General features: G+C 42.8%; 1 protein-coding gene across 3 annotated transcripts in view; it reads right to left on the minus strand.

The window, feature by feature from the left end:
- TSPAN32 (tetraspanin 32) overlaps positions 1-18,840 on the minus strand; it is a 36,821-nt gene that overhangs the window by 11,057 nt on the left and 6,924 nt on the right. For all 3 annotated transcript variants that reach the window (XM_085302156.1, XM_085302158.1, XM_085302157.1), the window contains exon 4: positions 13,045-13,119. In XM_085302156.1, the coding sequence (XP_085158282.1) occupies positions 13,045-13,119 (75 nt within the window). The remainder of the gene's footprint in view (positions 1-13,044; positions 13,120-18,840) is intronic.

The raw sequence follows: 18,840 nt of genomic DNA on the forward strand, positions 1-18,840 counted from the left end.
ACAGAMGTGCACAGCAGTCAGCCAGCACCCACAACCTGCAGCAGCTGCCACACGCCCCCGACGGTGGCATGAAGCAGCAAGAGGAGCTCCCCTGCAAGGAGAGCTTGGCCCTGCTGGATSGGGAGGGGGACTTTTGCTCCTTGCTTTGACAGCAAGGATTGTCACTTTCAGCAATCTGCCAACCGTCAGATAAGCTAACACGTGACAACAGAAATCCAGAAGATGATGGAAGGAATTATGTACCTAGGCTCTGGCCAGCAGAAAACTGTGGGAAGGTCCCTCTCCAAATATGCTGGAAACCAAGGAAASAGACACTCGCACTGAGTGTTGCGGGTAAGGCTACCAGTGTTATTTTAACCATAAAGCTCCCCTTGACTCAATACTTAAAGCCCTTAACCATAGAGAAAGCAGCTGACACAAGATGACATGTCCGTCTCGGCTCTAGATTCAGTCCTCTACTCGAGGGAAGCCAACGCTGCTTCTGCTCCTCGTCACTTACCTGCCCTGYTGTCTTTGCTCTTCTAAATAACCCTTCAACTCTCAATAAAGCTTACAGTCTTCTTGGGAATTACATTGCTTGGCATTCYGCTATCTCATGAAATAGTAATTTTGTTACTTGTACTCCTTTCCTCTCTCTGTCATCTGTATAAACTATACACTACTGTATAGCATACTATATTCCATATTACRTGTACAGCAAGTGATGTACCTATGTGTGACACTTTACAGAACGCAGGAAGACAAAAATCTATTTCCAAAGGAGCTTAGGATCTAGATACCTTACAGTAACATTAGACATTGCCTGTAAAAGGGAAGGAAGAAGAGAGGAAAGAATTCAAGGAACAAGCTTACATAAAGCTATGGCCAGAAAAGAAATTTCAATGGTAGGAAACAGTAAGACAAGACTGCGAGCAGCCACTACTTTACCATCGTTTCTAAAACAGCAATAGTGATGATGGTGGGGGAAGCGTAATCTCCGGATATGTAACAACTAATATGCACTGGAATCACTTGCTATTTCTGAGCTCACTTGCGAGCTGGCTTCTTAGTTATTTACTGATGTTTCATTTTGCAAAGYGGCCTCCAAAAACCAAAAGCAAAAAGGATTAAACTGAACATGCTTTACAGCAATAATTTCATCTTAAAACGTGTGTCTAAGCCTAAGAGTACAATTTGCTGATTAGTTGTTCTCTGTGTTTATATCTTGCAATTATATCTAGCATTTACATCCAGATTTATCTGAATAYACTATTCAGACCCTGGTAGGGGGGTGTCAAACTATAAAGCCATTTTTTGTAAGAGTGAACTGACCGTAGTTCCTCCACATCATCTTTCTATTTTTTGCTAGAATGTGATTTGAAGGGGAGAACAGCGTATCTTCAAACAACACGACAGTTCTTTTTCCAAGAATTACCACAGAGAGATTTCTAATTTAAGTATTTCAGAGGTAGATGCAAACCAAATTTCAGTATTTATCACTAGCTTTTTCCTTCTACACAGGAGACTGTGCTATAGAGCATATGAGAGGTACATTTTAACAATAGGAGACATATCAAAATATTGCACTAATATACCACTACCTTAGCAACTTTTCTGCTGGGGATGGTGTACTTGCAACCAGAGCTGTAACTAGGCTCTGGAACAGCAGTCATGTGTGGTAACGTCTATCCAGACCAAAATGGCACGCAAACTCATGCATGTCTAACAATACAAAAAAATAAAGTCTGAAAACATGAGACAGTCTCCAGTTTCATAAGTAACCTTACTTGCATCAGGTACATTTTGTCCAGGATACACACATTCACCCCTGTATTTCCCTTGATTTGGGACATAACAATGGAGAACTGGAGTGCTTCACTGTTTTGTGTTAAATCGCTTTCCCCAAGAGGTTGGCATCACACACTCCACTGAAGAGCAACGGCCAGTCCTTGCCTCAGAATAATTGTCTCCTCCTGTTTTTATGCCAGGTGTTGGGGGGGGTGGTGGTGGTGGTGGAAATCAGGGTGCTTGTGCTTAGTCAAGCAACAGGATGCCTTTTAAGTTTCTCAGTGGTTATGCTAGTACTGTTAACAATATGCTTAAAAAAACCCACAGACGTGTCCCATCCCTTAGCTTAGACAGCAGAGAGTATGCAATGRACTGATACACCTGGAGAAGAGGAGAAGTCTGGCTGGGCTTCTTTTCAAAAGTCTTAAACTCCCCCTATACATTAGCATAATTAAGGTCAAGTGGATTTTCCTGTTCCTAGCGACATGCTGCTGACTTTCTACGTGGTTCAAAACTGTTTTGCAGGCAAACAGTGACCCACTGCTGGAGGAGCACTTCTGGACAAAGCTATCCCTTGGAATGAGAATGTGCTTCCAGTCTTTGTCTGCAAAAAAACATGGAGAGCTAAAGACGAAGTGTCAGCTGGGCTTTGGGTTGAGAAAAATCTCCAGTTTAAATGACACAGAGGTCACACCATTTAGTAATTTTTTTTTCCCTATGAGAAACTTAGTGAAGTGTTCCAGCTCTAAATTAGCAAAAGAATTACCATCTCTCACTTCCATCTATTCCTTAATGAATTAATTTAGGGATGATATAGATGGGTGATAGGATATAACAAGTGTAATATCACCACCAAGACTGATGCAACTTACTYCCATCTAAGTTAATGAAGTAGCACTTTTCACTTAAAAAGAATTGTTGTTTATCATTCTTCAAATCCTTTATCCTCCAGGAAACACATTACACAATTATAAGGAGGCATTTACTCTGCCTAAACCATTAGTGTTCATGTCCTTGGCTATCAGAAAATAAAACAAATTTAATTCTTATCTTCTCTAAGACAAAAAAAGTTCACATTTTTGATTACAGCTATTTATCAAGGAGATTTTTTTCCTTCTAACTGAATTAGGAACAGGACTGTCAGACAAGAAGGTCATTCTTCATTTACTAATCCCTTTGAAACCCAGAGATGTCAAGAAATCCCCCTCCTGCTGCCAGGGAATATTCATAGAGAGGCACCTACGGTAGTCACTTAGATGCAAGTTGGAAAACTAATGTGGACAGACTTGCGCCAAGAAGAATGGTCTTAGACTTACTCAATAAACAATCAAAAATCCCTCTGCAAACTGGAACTTGAGGAGAATATATAAAAATACAAATACATTTCACAATAAAATGATTGTCCTAAAGACAAGCCTACCTTTTTCATGTCTATTTAATGAGAATGCTCCTAATGTGACAGACGAAGGAGGAGTCTGCTCTCCAGGGGCTATTGCTCTTTGTGCCTCTGAGATACCACAACCAAGTACATTCACTGAGCCTCAAAGGAAACTACGACTTATGCATTTAATATTCTTTTGCTCTTGCTAGGAGGGATGTATTCATTGCAGTGTCACTCAGATATTCCTTTGGTGGCAACCTCCACCCTTTCCCTTGTTTAGCTGTAAACTACATGTTAGTCATTTAACATATGAAATTGGAATAAAGTGGCTGAGCCACTCTAAAGCCTTTCCCACTCCAGTAAGAAAACATATCCGCATTTTCACCGTCTCTGTCTTGCCTTTCTTCCCCACAATGCAGAATCACATGCTCACAACACGCAGAAACAAGAGGAGGAGAAAAAAAAAAAAAAAGCTGGAGCAGAGAGCTATGATGCTTGCAATCTACTTTAATTGAAAACAGAACAGAACTGTGCAGAGAGGAGAGGAGGAATTAGCAGAGAGAAATAAACAGTGGGGGCACTGTAATGCTGCATACCATTGCTAATGCATGCCATTGCTAATAAATCTCGGGAGCGGGGACAGAGAGCCATTGCCATGCAGGCAGTTAGGATGGGAATCTTGGCTAATGAACACCAGCCACTCGAGCAGGGCTCTAATGAAGAGCTAAGATATATGAAAGAAAGACTTTCCTTTATTTCTGACCGACATAATAAAAATAGTAGTAAAACAGGAGTAGGAAGCCCTTTAGAGAACAAAAATAGATTCTTCTGGTACATGTGCAGCCTCAGCTGCAGCTGGTGGGCAAGTACCTCACACAGCACCTGGGCGTACCCCACCAGGAGAAATCTCCCTGTGAGGACAGCAAGTCAGGGCATTAAGGAAAGTAGAGTGGATGGGTCTAGCTACATCTGATCCAACACCTAACCCACCTCCATGGGTCTTCAGCAGGAAAAACAGCTGTCCTCCCTGCCAGCTCCTCCAGTAGTCAGAGGGTGAAAAGGCAGCATGGGTGGGAAAAAGGAAAGCAGGACAAGGTGCCACTCAAAGCAGAGAACATGAACAAGAGATTGTGCAGGAAAGATAGCAGAGAGACGGAGGCAGAGAAACTGGAAGTAGCGATGGAAATGAGCCATAAACAGAGGTGGACATACAAGCCCCCAAAATACAACTAAAGCGAAGTCTACCGCAGACAGTGGAACAGTTCCCATTGCACGGATCAAGCACACGGTGAAAGGTCTCCCCCAACCACATGCTTGACCAGGCCTTCATTACAATATCTAATACAAAACTGCACTGAAGTTGTAATAACTGTATTTCCTTAAGAGCATGTCAGTTCCCTTCCTCTTCGTTGCTTCAGGCTTCCTCAAAAGAATCAGTAACAGATGCAGAAGTCTGACCACCACTGCAGACAGGAATGTCCTTTGAGGCCCCTAGTGAAAAACTGCATTGGAAAAGGCAGTGCTGCTTCCCTCAGGCTGCTGGCAGTCACCAGAAACAGCTGACAGAAAAGCCAAAAGATCCAAACGATGCTTTCAACTAAGTGTTTTTCATCTTTTGTTTCTGATTTTTTTTCTAAAAACTCACGCACACATACACACCCCCTTTGGGGACTGCAAAATGAGTAGGCAATCCCCAAATATCTTTGTCCATCACTGAGGGAACACACAAAAGGAAAGAGCAAAAGCCACTGTGAAACTTGGCCAAGTCTTACAAAACTGTTTCCGGGGCTTCCATCAGATCCTCATGCAAAACATTAAAAATAGGAAAAACTGCTCACCAGTTTCACTGTTCACCTACTGCTGCTGTGCTACCTGCCTCTCTTCTCTCACTGAAATTATCTCCTCCGGAGGCAGAAACAGACCCGCGAACCACAAGGCTGTCCAAAGCGCTCAGCAGATGCCAGCTCCCATTAGAAATGACTCATGCCTCTTCCCAGAAGAGGCACGCAGATATGTTTTCTAAATGGAAGAACACTACTTGGAGTTAAACAACAACAAACCACACTCAGCTTCGCTGCTCTCTAATGTACAAACCAAGTCCCCTCACTACCCACTGAGCAAAGCCAGCTGTAGATGGACATTTCTTCTTCCACTTCTAAGCTGCTATTGCACAAGCCTTCTCCGTTTCCCGTCTCCACGYCCCTCTGCACCAACTCAGGCGCACGTCAGGAGCATTGGTTTGGTGCTGTACAGAARAAGGGCCTGTCTCCAGAGACAGCTAGTGGGGTGAAAGTTAACAGTCAAGTGACTACACCCAAGGAAGGCCCGAGATGTAGACACGTCTGGGTTCCTAGTGATGTAATTCAGGATTGCCATGTCGAAACCAYGCTCCACTGTCACGAGCTGTCTGCTTGCCACTATGGCAGAGACAAGATGCTTTACAGGACAGYGTGGAAAAAACGCAAACAGGTAGCTAACAAATACCATAAAAGATTTTCCCTAAACTCTCCAGATCTGAGACTGCACCTCTTGTCTAGCCTCAGTGCATCAAGGCCTTTTCTGTTTTGTCAAGTAAACTTCAAGTATTTCTCTCCACTAAATTTCATAACAGGACTGAAACAACATGTTGCCAAGGACCAGCACTGGTTCTTTGTGCTCCTGTAACTTGGATGTACAACACAGCAATTTATGAACCTCTCAAGCTTAAGCTCAAATTATCCCAGTCATCCCTGCTCTCTTGCCTGTAATACCTGAAAATGATGCTCATCAAGACTGCTTACCAGTAGAAAGTAATGACAGACATTCAGAACTTTCTTAGTTTAAAAAAAGCTACCAGCAAAACAACTAGCCATCCCCTAAAACTGACTTCTCAAAAAACTTAATATTCAAAACCAGCTTTAATAGAAAAAAATCCACCCATGAAACAGCAAAAGAAAGGTGCTTTTTTTTCTACCTGAAATTCTGCAGCACAAAAGCCAGCATGCATATGTGATGTACCAGGAAGGCACTACCAATATTGGAAACAAGTGCTCTTTTTCCAAGGCAATAGGGGGAAAGTGCCACAGCACCTAGACTGGGAATAAAACTGCGGGGGCAGAAGTGAAAACCCTGGCTGAAGAGGAGCACGGCATTGCTGCCCCTTAACTGCTGGGAAGCTTGGAGACAGGATGGGAGCAGTTGGCAGCCTGTGCCTCGGGGGCCGTTCCCACGGGGCAGCACATCCCGACGTGCGCTGGGCCCTGGGGGTTGGGGCGATCCRAAACCCAGGGGGTCCCAGACATGCGAAGGGGTCGCAGTGGTGAGGGCGATATGGGGTGGGGGCTGAGAGGGGGCAGCGACCAAGAGCACTACTGCTACTGCTGCTGGAAACTGTAGCTTCAGCGACTGCTCCCGAAGCGGACTAATGCTCTGCCACGGAAGGAGGCAGAAAAGGGGCTGAGTGAGTTCAGAGTCGGGGCAGCGATAAATTATAAAAAACACGAGCGCGAATGCCAATGTAGCATGTCAAACAAAGGAGAGAAGTGTCTTGCTGGGGGAAGCAGGACGTTATTGTGTGATGAGAACACAAACGCTAAGAAAGATTCACTATGTTTAAAAAGACTAAGAAAGAGGGAGGTTTTCCTTCCCTTTTTGTTTTTTTCCCATAGACTTCAGAGGCTGGGAAAAGCTCAGTGCTTACTCTGAAACAATTGCATCTGGCAGCACGAATAACACCAASAGCAAGGAGGACGTCAGATTAGTCACATTGTTTTGACAGTCAAATCACCGCTTTTTGTAAAGCCTCTTCACCTGAGACACTTGCACCATTGGCTACAACCCTGACCCAGGCCCCACTGAATCGAGAAGGAAACTGCCTGTGCACTTCGGTTTTGGTTTCAGAAAGCAGTTGAACCTATCTTTACCCTTTAAGTCCCATTAAAATCACTATGACATAAACTTGCATTTAAGGGTTGCCCTCAAATTGAAACTGTTAGACAAGACTAGTGATGATCCCACACACATGGAAGGGAGTAAGAAGGAACAGGGAYGCTGTTCAAGAATGGGAACTGGCTGTATCAGTGCTTGTTATTTAACAGCTGTAACCATGAATTTCAGCTCTGTGCTAACGTCCTAGGCCATATTAGAAAGTCACCATCTCAAAAGAGATCATCCTGCTTGCTATTAAAGTAGGCAGTTGTTGTTAAGAGGCCTTGATTGAAATTTGCACTTTGGAAAAGATAAGTGGTCCTCTGAGCTGGTAAGAGGATGCAGGAGACTGGGGAAACTGGGGAATTAAGATGTGGGATTATAAAACAGCTGTTAAGAGACTGCAATTCTGCTGCAGACAGACTCAGCTGTGATTTATAAATCTTAAATGTGTGGGAGGACAAGCTTACACTATCAGCTACAACCCACAGGATATAAAAGACTGTTTCCTTTTCCCAGCCTGCAGAGAAGAGAGTAGAGTCCTCTGAAAAAAGCTGCAAGCTGAGCAAGGCTGCACATGKGAAGGAGCGTGCATAGATCGTTTGTGTTCCCCATTCTGTAAAAGGCTAAATCCCAATGTTTATTCTCCACGTACGCACAGCTCTGCACAACACAAAGAAGCTAATGCCTTTCTACACTTACAAAGCTGAAAGCTGCTGGTAAAACCTACTTTTAAACATCACTCAGCAACTTTAGAAACTATTTAAGAGTGCACTATGCCATTGCAGCCACTTCAACACCTCTCCCCCCCCCCCCCCTCCCCCAAAAAAAAAACACTCTTGATCCAAAGAACATGGAAAGCCTGGTCTTTGTTAGCAGTACATGCAGGAAATAAAACCAACATGCACAAATAGCCTGGGCGTTGTGAGGAGGTGTTGAGAATAACTCAAACGCAGGTTAGCAAACTGGAAAGCATAGCCTGACCGTACCTGCTGTGCTTTCCATATTCTGCARCTCCCAGGCCATACTGACAAACCACCTCCTCTGGCAGAGACATGACCCAAACCAGGTACACTGGCAACKGTCTTTTTTCTTGGCCACCCACGGCAAAAGGAACAGCTGCTACAGTCAAAATGGGCAAAAAGCTTGGCATGCTTACTTGCATCAATGCTTTGTTCCAAACTTTCCCTTAACTTGTGAAATCAAAATTTTCTTGGTTTTAGGTTAACATTCACCTGCTAATGAGTCGCTATAAATTAAAAAGCTCCTTCTGTTGCAAAACTCCTTTCATATTACAACATTTTTTTCCCTTTTCCACTGACTCATCGTACCATCTCAACAGGCTTATGAGGCCAACCCTTGCAGGGCTCCTGGAGGGAATTTCCAAGCTGCTGCAGAGAAGGGGAGAGAAGAACAATGATGTGGCAGAAATTCCTCCAGTGCCTTTCACCGAAACGCTCAGAACAACACCCAAAGCCTCAACACTATTTTGTGCTGATTAACATGAATACCAAAGGCCATCTTGACTTTTACTCTACCTCTGTAAGCTAGTCCTTCCCCCAAGCTTCTGCAGACTGGCTTTTAAAATAGAGATTAAGGTCTAAGCACAGAAAAATTGCTGGCCTGCTGTAGGACTGCAAGGAGGGAGGCCAGAGGAAGCTGTAGCCTTCCCAGTTAGCAGTGCCAGATGTGGCATAAATCTCATATGTCTCTCCAGTGCCCTGCATTTAAGATCCCAGCTGCATCTTGCTGTACTGGCAACGATTAAATGACCTCACCTAAACAGACAGTGGTTTGTGGGAAAGGAGTCACTATAAAAATGAAGCTATTTTTTGGAAAATAAGTCTCAGCTCTAGATAGATCGCTGGAGGCATGCATTTGATTTGCACTCCTCAAAGCAAATATAGCTCACATGTGTTTGGACTTCAGTAAAGTATCTGAAAGCATGTCACATGGGGGATATCACATCATCAGTTGACTGAAGAAGAGTGCAAAGACAAGGTGGGCGAAGCAGGCAATTTTCAGCTGGAGGAGCAGAGTGTGCATGGCATAGCAACCTGTTCTTCTGGAGCAGGTGGGCAACCCATCCTTCTTGGCCCATTTCCTTCACCTTGTGCAGCATGGGTTGTAAAAGGCCACCTGCAGCAACATGATGCATGTACAGCTCCCTACTACAGCTGCATATGCTTCCATACTTCTGTGGTTCGTTAGTTATAATTTAACCATCATCCCCTCTACATGTCAAGAGCTGGGGTTGAGTAAACACCTATTTCCTTCCTCTCTTCAGCAATCACTGCCACTTGCCCATGGATTAATTACTGCTGATTACTACTAACCAATCACTACTGATCTTATGAACATGATAACTAGGATGCATTATAAACACAAGAGAGACAAGCGCAGGATCTAGGCATTTGAAGGCCCTGCCACTGGGATGCTTACCACAGCTTATTCCAGCATATTGGTTACTTCCCCCCACCCCAAACCTGGTACACAAACATATTTGAGAAAATAATGATTTGCCTATTTCCAATTAGAAGCACTTTAATGCAGACAGATGGATGTGCAGCAGCCTGAAAAGATGGTACAAGAGCACCCTGAACCTCTCAAACCCCATTTGCCAGCCACATGGATGGTACGAACTTAGAGCAAAAGATAGATTACAGGGCTAAACAAGAAATCCAGTCTTTTAGGGTAAAGTATGATAGAGCTAAGATTCATGATTTTGCATGTCTGGTATAAGTTATTTTAAGAATAAGGGCTACTGACATTTTATATTAGTTACCTGCATCTCAAACATTTAATGAGTGACATCTACCTGAAAAAAAAAGCCATTCAGGACATACRGAAAGACATAAAAGTAGAAAAGAACTGGAAATGAAAAGATTCACATTTTGTGTGCAGCGCCTMGGTCTAAGAATATTAAATATTTACAAATAACTTCTTTTTTTCCCGTTCTGAGTAGTTTCTCCATGAGAAGTATTGTAAATAGATCTCTAAGGGAGTCATGAACAAAGAAAGGGCATCTCGCTTTCATCGTGTTCAAATGACATTCTCTATACTGCCTCTCAAAYGTAACTATCAAAACTATCTTTTCTGACTGAAAAACAGGGTGTTCCATTTCAGATAATTTTTAGTAAGAGGCATCTGCTTTATAAGGAAAGCTTAGGTTTTTCTGATCAAGACAACTAAAACATTGATAGAATCTACCATGATTTGGCACAATGAGACACCTACACAGTCTGTAGCTGTGGCACAGGGACACAAGCACAGTTTTTAATAGTATCTGTATATGGCACTTTGTCCAGTGGAGAAGAGAAGAATAGGATCTACCAATGCAAGCTCCCAGCTAGCATTTCCAAACTGAATAGTTTATTTTTTACCAGCGTACACTGTCTTTTCACCGGAAAGTCAACATATTTTATGTGGGAAAAAGCCAAATTTTTCTTTTTAACCCCAAACATATGGGCAGTGGCCCCTTAGTGCTCTTCAGCAGCTCTGATTCAGGCATGTATGTTAGGTGAAGTTACAGGGTTGCTTTCCTAAATTTTCTTTCTTTCTGACTTGGTAGTTGAATGCATCAAAAGGCTTAAAAGGTGCAGGAGAATTTGACTATATTATTTCCTACAGCACCATAATGAACTATTTCTGACAATATCAACACCAAGTAGGCTACGTGAGGACATTTGGTTTAATTTTATTCTCCAATTTTACTTTAGGAGAGTCAGATAAAGRAATGTTCTATAATTAAGTTTCAGAAGTCTTCTCACCTCCCCGCCACTTTCAGTTTTCAGTATTACTGCACTATCTGCCTTTGTATTCTGGAGGTGTAGACATATCTGCACTTCTTTCTTACTGGTGAGACAGGTTACCTTTCAAGTCAATCAAAGTTCCACATGTTTTGTAACTGACAGTCCTAATTAAATCTTTCCTCATTTATGTCCCCTGTTTTCCTTTGCATTGTAGGAAGAAGAAAAACCTGAAAGGAACTCTAATGAAATTCTAATGATTCTGTTGTCAGAAATACTGCTTTTTTTTTTTAAAGACAGAAAATAAGCATTTTTCAAAAACCACCCTCATTTTGTCTAGTGAAAACTGTTTTCCAAAAAACAAAACAACAAAACACACATAAAAACAACAACAAAAAAAACAAAAAAAGATTCTGCTAAAGTGAACCACGACACCCAGGTCCCTTTATGGACAGGACACTGAAAACAAAGCAAAAACAAAYAGCCACCAACAAGATAATGAATAACAGCTGGGGTTGGGATGGAAGGTGTGAAGGGAGATGCACTGAAAGTATTTTATTGAATGGCTGCATCCCTTTTCATTCAATATAGTACTTTTTCTTGTGGTCTTTTTACAGTCTACTCCATTGCAACCATCTTAGCACGGACCTAGCCTCTAGGATTTTGATGGGATTGCACTTTTCTGGCGCAGAAAGAAAGATATCTCATGGTCAGGCCTCCAGCGCTTCTTTCCTGACAAACTAATCTTAGTTCTCCACACCATGTTTGTAACCTTGAAGGAATGAACTGAGGGAATTAACTTGACTCTAATCCACCAACAAGTTTCACATCACCCATATTCTCATTGCTGGACTGACCACTTCAAATTGTGGCACATACCTGGGAATGAGGAACTAAACAGACCTAATCCACCGCATGAAACATATGCAAGTGTGAAAAGCTTATCTGAGTTGTTGTTAAACAGCATACCACCCATGTCATGTTCAAACAGTAGTCTAAAACGTCAGTGTTGTTCGGCTTTCAAAAAGGAAGTAATGATTTTTTTTTTGAACTAAATCTTTTAAAATGTTTTATGAATGTGGGGCCAGGGGAAGGGCAATTAAGGCCAAGAAGCATCRAGCTCCTCTAAAAGCAAGGAGGATTAAAAACAAAAAGAAAACTATACCAGAATACAGAAGAACAAGAAAAGGACTAGACTACTCTAACATACAAGATATTAAGTTCAGCTTCTGCTTCTTACAATAGCCTGCAACCCCGGCTACCCAGAGTAAGATCAGACCTGGTGCTCACCCCAGCTGCCTGGGGAAGGTCTCCACACTGCTGGGCGGCAGGGCCGTCCCTTGTAGGTCTAACCCTGACGAGTCCTGCCACTGTGCACTCCAACTTGGATTTCCTTGGTACCTCTCCAGCTCCCCATACACCATCTTCAGGAGACGCCTTCCCCAGCTAGTGAGGGAGCAGGAGCTCGCATCCACAGCTCCTCTCTCTGCCACCTTCATCTAGCAGGCTTCTTCACAGAGGAAAAGCGGACAAYACTGCTACCAGATCTCCAGCACCATCTACTATGCCACCAACAAGCTCCACAACAGCAATTCAAAAATAGACTTTCTTGCAAATTTGACCTTCAAGATAAGACCCTGGGCAACCCTCTACTTCTGGTCCATTTGTCTCAGTGCAACAGCAACTCACATCTTGTCTCATATTAGCATTTTTATTTTGTTGTTGTTTATTTCTAATAAACACACTACCTGGATGTTTATCTCTTGGCCATCACCACATAAAAAGAGAATCAGAATAGTTACAATCTACTGTAGTCTTTACRTAAAGACTCCCAACTGACTTAGCAGAAACTAGAGCTGACTGGAAATTGTTAAATATCTGAGATGAAAAAAAAGACCAAGTGTCTAGCATCTAATTCTTTCAAAAAAAGAAAGAAAAAACTATTTGAAACAAGACTTGCATTTCATTTTGCCTTCAGAAGACGACACTCGCTCTGTCCAAGGGCCTCTGTGACAAACACCTCATGTTCCCCTTTTCCCTTTTGGATAATCCTTTCAAAAAGGCAGCTGGTAGAGATGTTCTCCATTCTTGCAAAGGACGGGTATGACAGAGCATATATTTCCTAGGCCTCTACAAGGATGGCTTAATTACCACCAGATGTTCCTTTTATGGGAGAAATCACTGCCACAAAATCTGTATCAGATGAGAATTTGCTGGTATTTCCTAGTAAACGATGCTTACCTCTGTCCTGTGAGTGTATCTCCAGAAGGCAGCTGGTACCAATCCACAGAATGCAAGAGCAAAACAGAAAAATCCCTGAGGATAACAAGAAAGTACTATGAGTTACAGTATGGGGAGGAAAAAAAAATATTTGAAAATACCATAGGAACATACTAATTTGCTAGTTTTAGCCAGTTTGTTTAAAGTTAGAGCAAAACATCACCCTCTTTTAATAGCTCTCATAATATTGGTTACTTAAAAGAAATTAGATGTATAACAACTTTATGATTCTCCTGCAGAAACTCTCTAATTGCACTGTGGCCTTCTGTAGGGGTTGATCAGAAAAAGCTTCCTCCTTCCTCTGGAGCAGTTAACTTATTCTGCCCAAGTTCCTCTTAAGAAAACGGGAAGAAAAACATTTACAGCATGCTACTATTTGGAAGCAGGACCACATACAGAGATAACACCTCCTTACTCAAGGGATTCAGTCTCCCTCATGTTTAAAACTCAGTTATCAGCTTTAAAGCAGTGGTGGTGGTGGTGGGAACAGGACACCCACCCAACCAAAAACTCCACCCACAAATTTAGTCTATACACAAGTTAGTGATTAGGGCAGAGAGCAACCTGCTCTGGAAAACGAGCTAGGTTTTACTCCAGTCTGCACCTCAGACCTATTAACAATATGCTAGCTGCAGAGCCAAGTTGCCTTTTTAAAAAATCAGCACTGTCCCATTTAGACAAGAGGAAGACAGAAATACAACCAAGGCCAGCAACTGACCCTGAACCGTATAAACAATGACAATGACATAGAAGGCAATTTGACTTTTGTATTTTTTGCTAAGCTTACAAAGCTGGAAGTTAGAAATGTTCTATCTTTATTTGAGCAAGTTTGACCCCCAGAAAAACTGATATAAACATTGGTTGCCTATTTTGACAGCTGTACCAAAAGAATTTACATTGAGAGAAAGAGCATGCGTGTAAGTATATAAAACATTTGAAGGCCAAATGGGCTCAAACATGAATCTTGATGTCAAATCCAGAGTTTGGTCTTGGAATGGCAAAAGATACTGAACAAGCACCAGCTAAAAACTATTGCCCTTGAAAGTTCTTCCGTCTTCTGAAAAGAAGTTACATATCTGGGGAAAATTGTCCATTTGACTGAAGCTTCTTTTGTTTTTAATTTTTATATGAGTATTTTAATATCAGGACTTCACTGAATATTTTTAAAAACATTAAGCCATTTGTGAAAATAATTACCAAATACAAGCTAAAGGAAAAGAATAAGTATTATTGTTATCCATTCCATTTTACCAAAAAAACCCTTTGTTTAAAATACACGGTTTAAAAACAGACAGACAAACAAAAAAAACAAACACAACCAACGAACCAAAAAACTCCACGTGCAGTATAAAAGGAAAAATATGTCATTTCAAATCCTGGAAACAAGCACAAATATGCCAGTAAAATAACTTTCAGTGGTTCTTGTCCTTTTTTTGCCTGATCTGTATTTCTGCTCAAGCCAGGTCAATGCACCGTCAGAGTAATTTTGTTCCAGGAATGAAATTGTTGCTTTGCATTTCATGACTCACAGCTGTCTTGTTTAAAGGCTCTGTAGCACACTCCAGGGGAAAATCTGGTATGGTTCTTATGAAAGAGCTTGAATTATATATGTCTGCTTTCTCTCTCTTTTTTTTTTTGTTTAGGATAAGCAGAGGTTTTGCTTGATGACAAAGGCCGCTTTAAAATTTAAATTTAATAGAAATTTGATTTTAACAACATTTCAAAAATATTTTAGTCTTCAGAGAGAGATGAGAGATGCAAGAGGTTACCAAAARCCTGGAGAAAACTAGAAATCAGGGTGAGAATGAGAACTTTTCTATATAACATGATAAAAATTCCCTCAAATAGTTCACCTCCACTTTCTTAACTAAAGTTAAAGCAGACAAGAGACAGACAAAGGTCCTCTATCACTTCTTTCCTTTACTGGCAATTACATTTGCAGTAAACACATGTAACTGCTAATAATATGTCATTATGGACAGCTCTGCGCACTTTTAGGGGTCCTCCCTTTCAGCTGGCAAAGGGACAGAGCACCCATGGGTATATTGACTACAGTGACAAGGCTTTAGACTCTTTCTGGCACCTGCAAGGTCACCTGCTGTCCTCCACAGAGCCAAAATACAACAGCAGAAGACTATAGAAGGAGAGAAGATGACAGAAATCTGCTTGCACGCTCACACAAGAAGGGAGCATGCAAGTAGTAGTGAAGGGCTCAGTGAGGGGGAAGGGCGCGCAACGCAAGACAACGCGGCTGTGGAGCAAGGGACGGTGCTGCGCTCACTGCTCTGCTTGATGGAGGGAGGGYTCACCTTCACTTGCCTCCTCTCAACAGCTTTAGCACTTAAAACCTCTCTCTAGGGCAAGAATACCCAGTAGAACAAACACCTGCTTTGCACACTCCCTTCCTCCTCTCCACCCCATGTCTCAGTCCCTCACCTTCAGTATCTGCTCTCCTTTTATTTGAATCCAGCCTGTTTGGGAATACAGAAATGCAGACCCTTGGGAAGCTCACTCTCCATCCATCCAGCGATAAGCCATTAYGTGGCTCCTAGAAGGACTCATAAATGAATTATAGGCTGCTTATAAATGAATTTCCCAGCCAGAAGGCTTTTGGTAGCACAACTTCTTAATTATATTAGAAGACATTTAGAGAAAATAAATAAATAAATGCAATACTTAGGCTGGCATATGAAATGCAAAGGGTGAAGTTTGGTCTACCACCCCCTCCCCAAACCCTTCTGCCTAAGGCTGTAGAGAGGCTCTTCACAGCCTGCCACGGGATGCTGTCTGCTCTTTGCAAGGTGAAGCATTGCTTGCCCCACAGACTGCTGTCACTAGCCAGACGTCAATTACACTTCCATGAATTACCTTGTTTTCATTCTTGCTGCAAGGAACAATTTGTCTCCTAGAGACTTGGCAGGATGCACAGAAACTGCTTCTTCCCCACTGATGGGTGTACCTCTCAATTCACCTTTCCCATGCCTGCCCTTTCGGGTAAGGGCGCACGGCGGTCTCTGTCTGGATGAGGACTCTACCCACGACTCCGGCTGGACACAGCTGCAGTTTGGCTCTGCGCTGGCTCTACCTGCGCCTGCTCCCCYGGGAAGGAGACTGGCAGATTGATTTCTTACTCAGGAGCGGTGCACAATGAAGGAGAGTGCAGGAGGCAGATTCATAGCAAGAGCAAGACACTGAAGTGCACTGCTGTGTTATTAAGGACCCCTGACACACTTGCCTGCAATTATGCTTTACTGTTCCCAAATGCAAAAAGCTTGTGCTGAGTGACAGCCTCACTGGGGCATCATTCTGTTTTAGTGAAAAGCTGGGTTAGACCAGGCATTCACCAATGCTTTTTCATCCCAGTAATTTTTTGGAACCAGCACTCAGAACAGCTTATCCATCCTGAGCACATTTTGCTCTAGACTGGTGATTTTCAGCTTGGAAAATTCAGATGTTAGAATTTTAGATGGGGTATTTCAAGCGGTATGTTGCTTTCTTCTCTCCTGTTTTTCTTTTTTTTTTTTTTTTTTTTTGGCTTCAGGAGTTTAAGGTACTGTGTACTAGTATTTGGACAGACTCTTTTCCTCTGTACAAGCAGTACTAGCAAAACTGCAGCTTTCCTTCCTTCTCTTCCCCTTCAAGGGCAACATGGCCTTCAGAGGCCATGAGAGCTACAGGATGTTTACATTCAGGACTGACTGAATGATATAACACGTGTTACTGAAAAGCAGTGATTTAAAGGTTTGCCAGAACTGTCACTGGAGGACCGTCAATAAAACTGTCACTGCTCTCTCCACTTAGGAGCAGCTTTGGGGGAAATAGTCTAGAATTTTAGAATGTAGTTTTTAATCCTCAAGATCATAGTTACGCTCTAGAAACCCGCTTCCTTGCGAGCCTCAACGGACACACAGCRCAGTTTATGCCTAGTGTGGCGATACTGCTAATGCAGCTGCAACAAGACAAGCTCCCGAGATATATTTCATGTTGGTGACCTCTGTGTAGCCATTACCATTGTTAGGACAGCACCACTAAAGCCTGGAAGGTCTGAGGCCCCTCTTCTACATACACTGTACACACAGATAGCCAGGTAGGATGAGCATTTATAATTTAAATAGACAAAGCGTTAGCAGGGAAACCAAGGCACAAGAAGGAGACGGGACCTATCCAACAGGTCACTGACTAGAACGACATTCCTCCCAGTCAGCCTGCTACCCAGCTAGCACTTCCCCGGAGCAGATGATTTACAGAGCAGCCTCATGCTGGATCAGCCACATCAGTGTGGATGTGCCCAGAATGCAGCTTGGTTTCCTACAGGTCCCAGATGTGAAACACTGATACTGTGGCTTCTTCTGTCTTTGATTAAACAGTGAATTAAATGGTCTTAAAACAAGATTGTTACAGAGGAGGAAAATCCTTTCTAAAAAAAATCAATAGCTAGGGAAGGTGAAAAATACTCTGTATGAAGGAGTAGAAAAAGCTGTGAAGGAACGATCATTTGTCCTGACTGACAGCCCAAAGGCCAGCAGGACAGGACGTGACACTGACAGCAAACCTCAGAGCTCCACAAGTTCAAATCCTGCTCTTGTATACTACCACATCTAACACCAGATCTATGAGACTGACTCTTTGCCTTCACTTCCTACCYGTTGATCAGAGATCAAATGCTTGGCCTTGTGAAAGAGTAGGAACTGAAAACAAACTGCAGACTGAACCTTGCAGTAAAATACAGTTATAACAGTGTGAGCAATTTATAGGAATAAAGAAAATTTTTCTATAAGAATATATGATTTAGGATGTTACTGGGCTGCCCAGATGTCTGGACATGGAAAAATGCTACAGGATGTAGTGCCAGGATTTTCCAGGGGAGATGACTTGCACCTGCTTCTAAAGCACATTATCAACCCCTATTACTAAATATATCTCAAAAAAACAAACAAACAAAAAAAAAACCAAAACAAACAACAACAACAAAAAAAAAACAGGAGAAGTCTAGGAGAATAAAGTTGCTAGTGATCAGCACTTGAGTATTTTTCCAGGCTGCCAGCTCATTTTTGAAGAGCTGGGGCCATCCCATTGCCATGGTACAAGTGACTACAGTGGCACCAGGGATTATGAAGAAAACTGGCTGAATAAGGGGCCAGCCACCACCAATCCAAGTCCCTGCAGGTGTGCTTACTGCCAAATTGTAGACTGTACCCATGCAGAGTAAGACATGCCGTTGCTACTGACTTGTAAGCAGCTCCTCTCCCCACCGAGGGCTGCAGGCCAAGGCTGTTGCACTTCCATGACACAAGTCAAGCAGATTGCATCTGAATGGGGAAAGACAGAAGGCCACATGGCGCTGGGCACAGGGGAGGAGATGGGGACAGTGGTGCTGGGCGCTGCCGGAGACAGAGGCTCTCAGCCCTGCTGCCTAGCGTGGGGACTTGGCCCCCTCCAGCGGTGAGACGCAGAGGAGAGGATGAGCGCACAGTCCCCAGCTTGTGCGGAGGAAGGTCTGTGGGATTTCCTCCCTTTGACCACTTCTGGTCATTACAGCCACATTATAACCACACTACAGCTACCCTAAACTGGCCATATTCCAAGTTATCTTATCACCAATACTCACTGTTATCAGGAAAACCACTTCTTGCTTCTTCGAAAGGGATAATTTTTCTTCAGATCATGCACTAACTTTCTCCTTTTCATTTACATCCTGCCATGATACTCACATGCCACTTCTTGCCTCTCACACTGCAGGGCTGTCAGATGCACTTC

Source organism: Rhea americana, unplaced genomic scaffold, assembly GCF_003343005.1.
Source record: "Rhea americana isolate MKP2758 unplaced genomic scaffold, rheAme1 scaffold_187, whole genome shotgun sequence".
NCBI classification, from domain to species: domain Eukaryota; kingdom Metazoa; phylum Chordata; class Aves; order Rheiformes; family Rheidae; genus Rhea; species Rhea americana.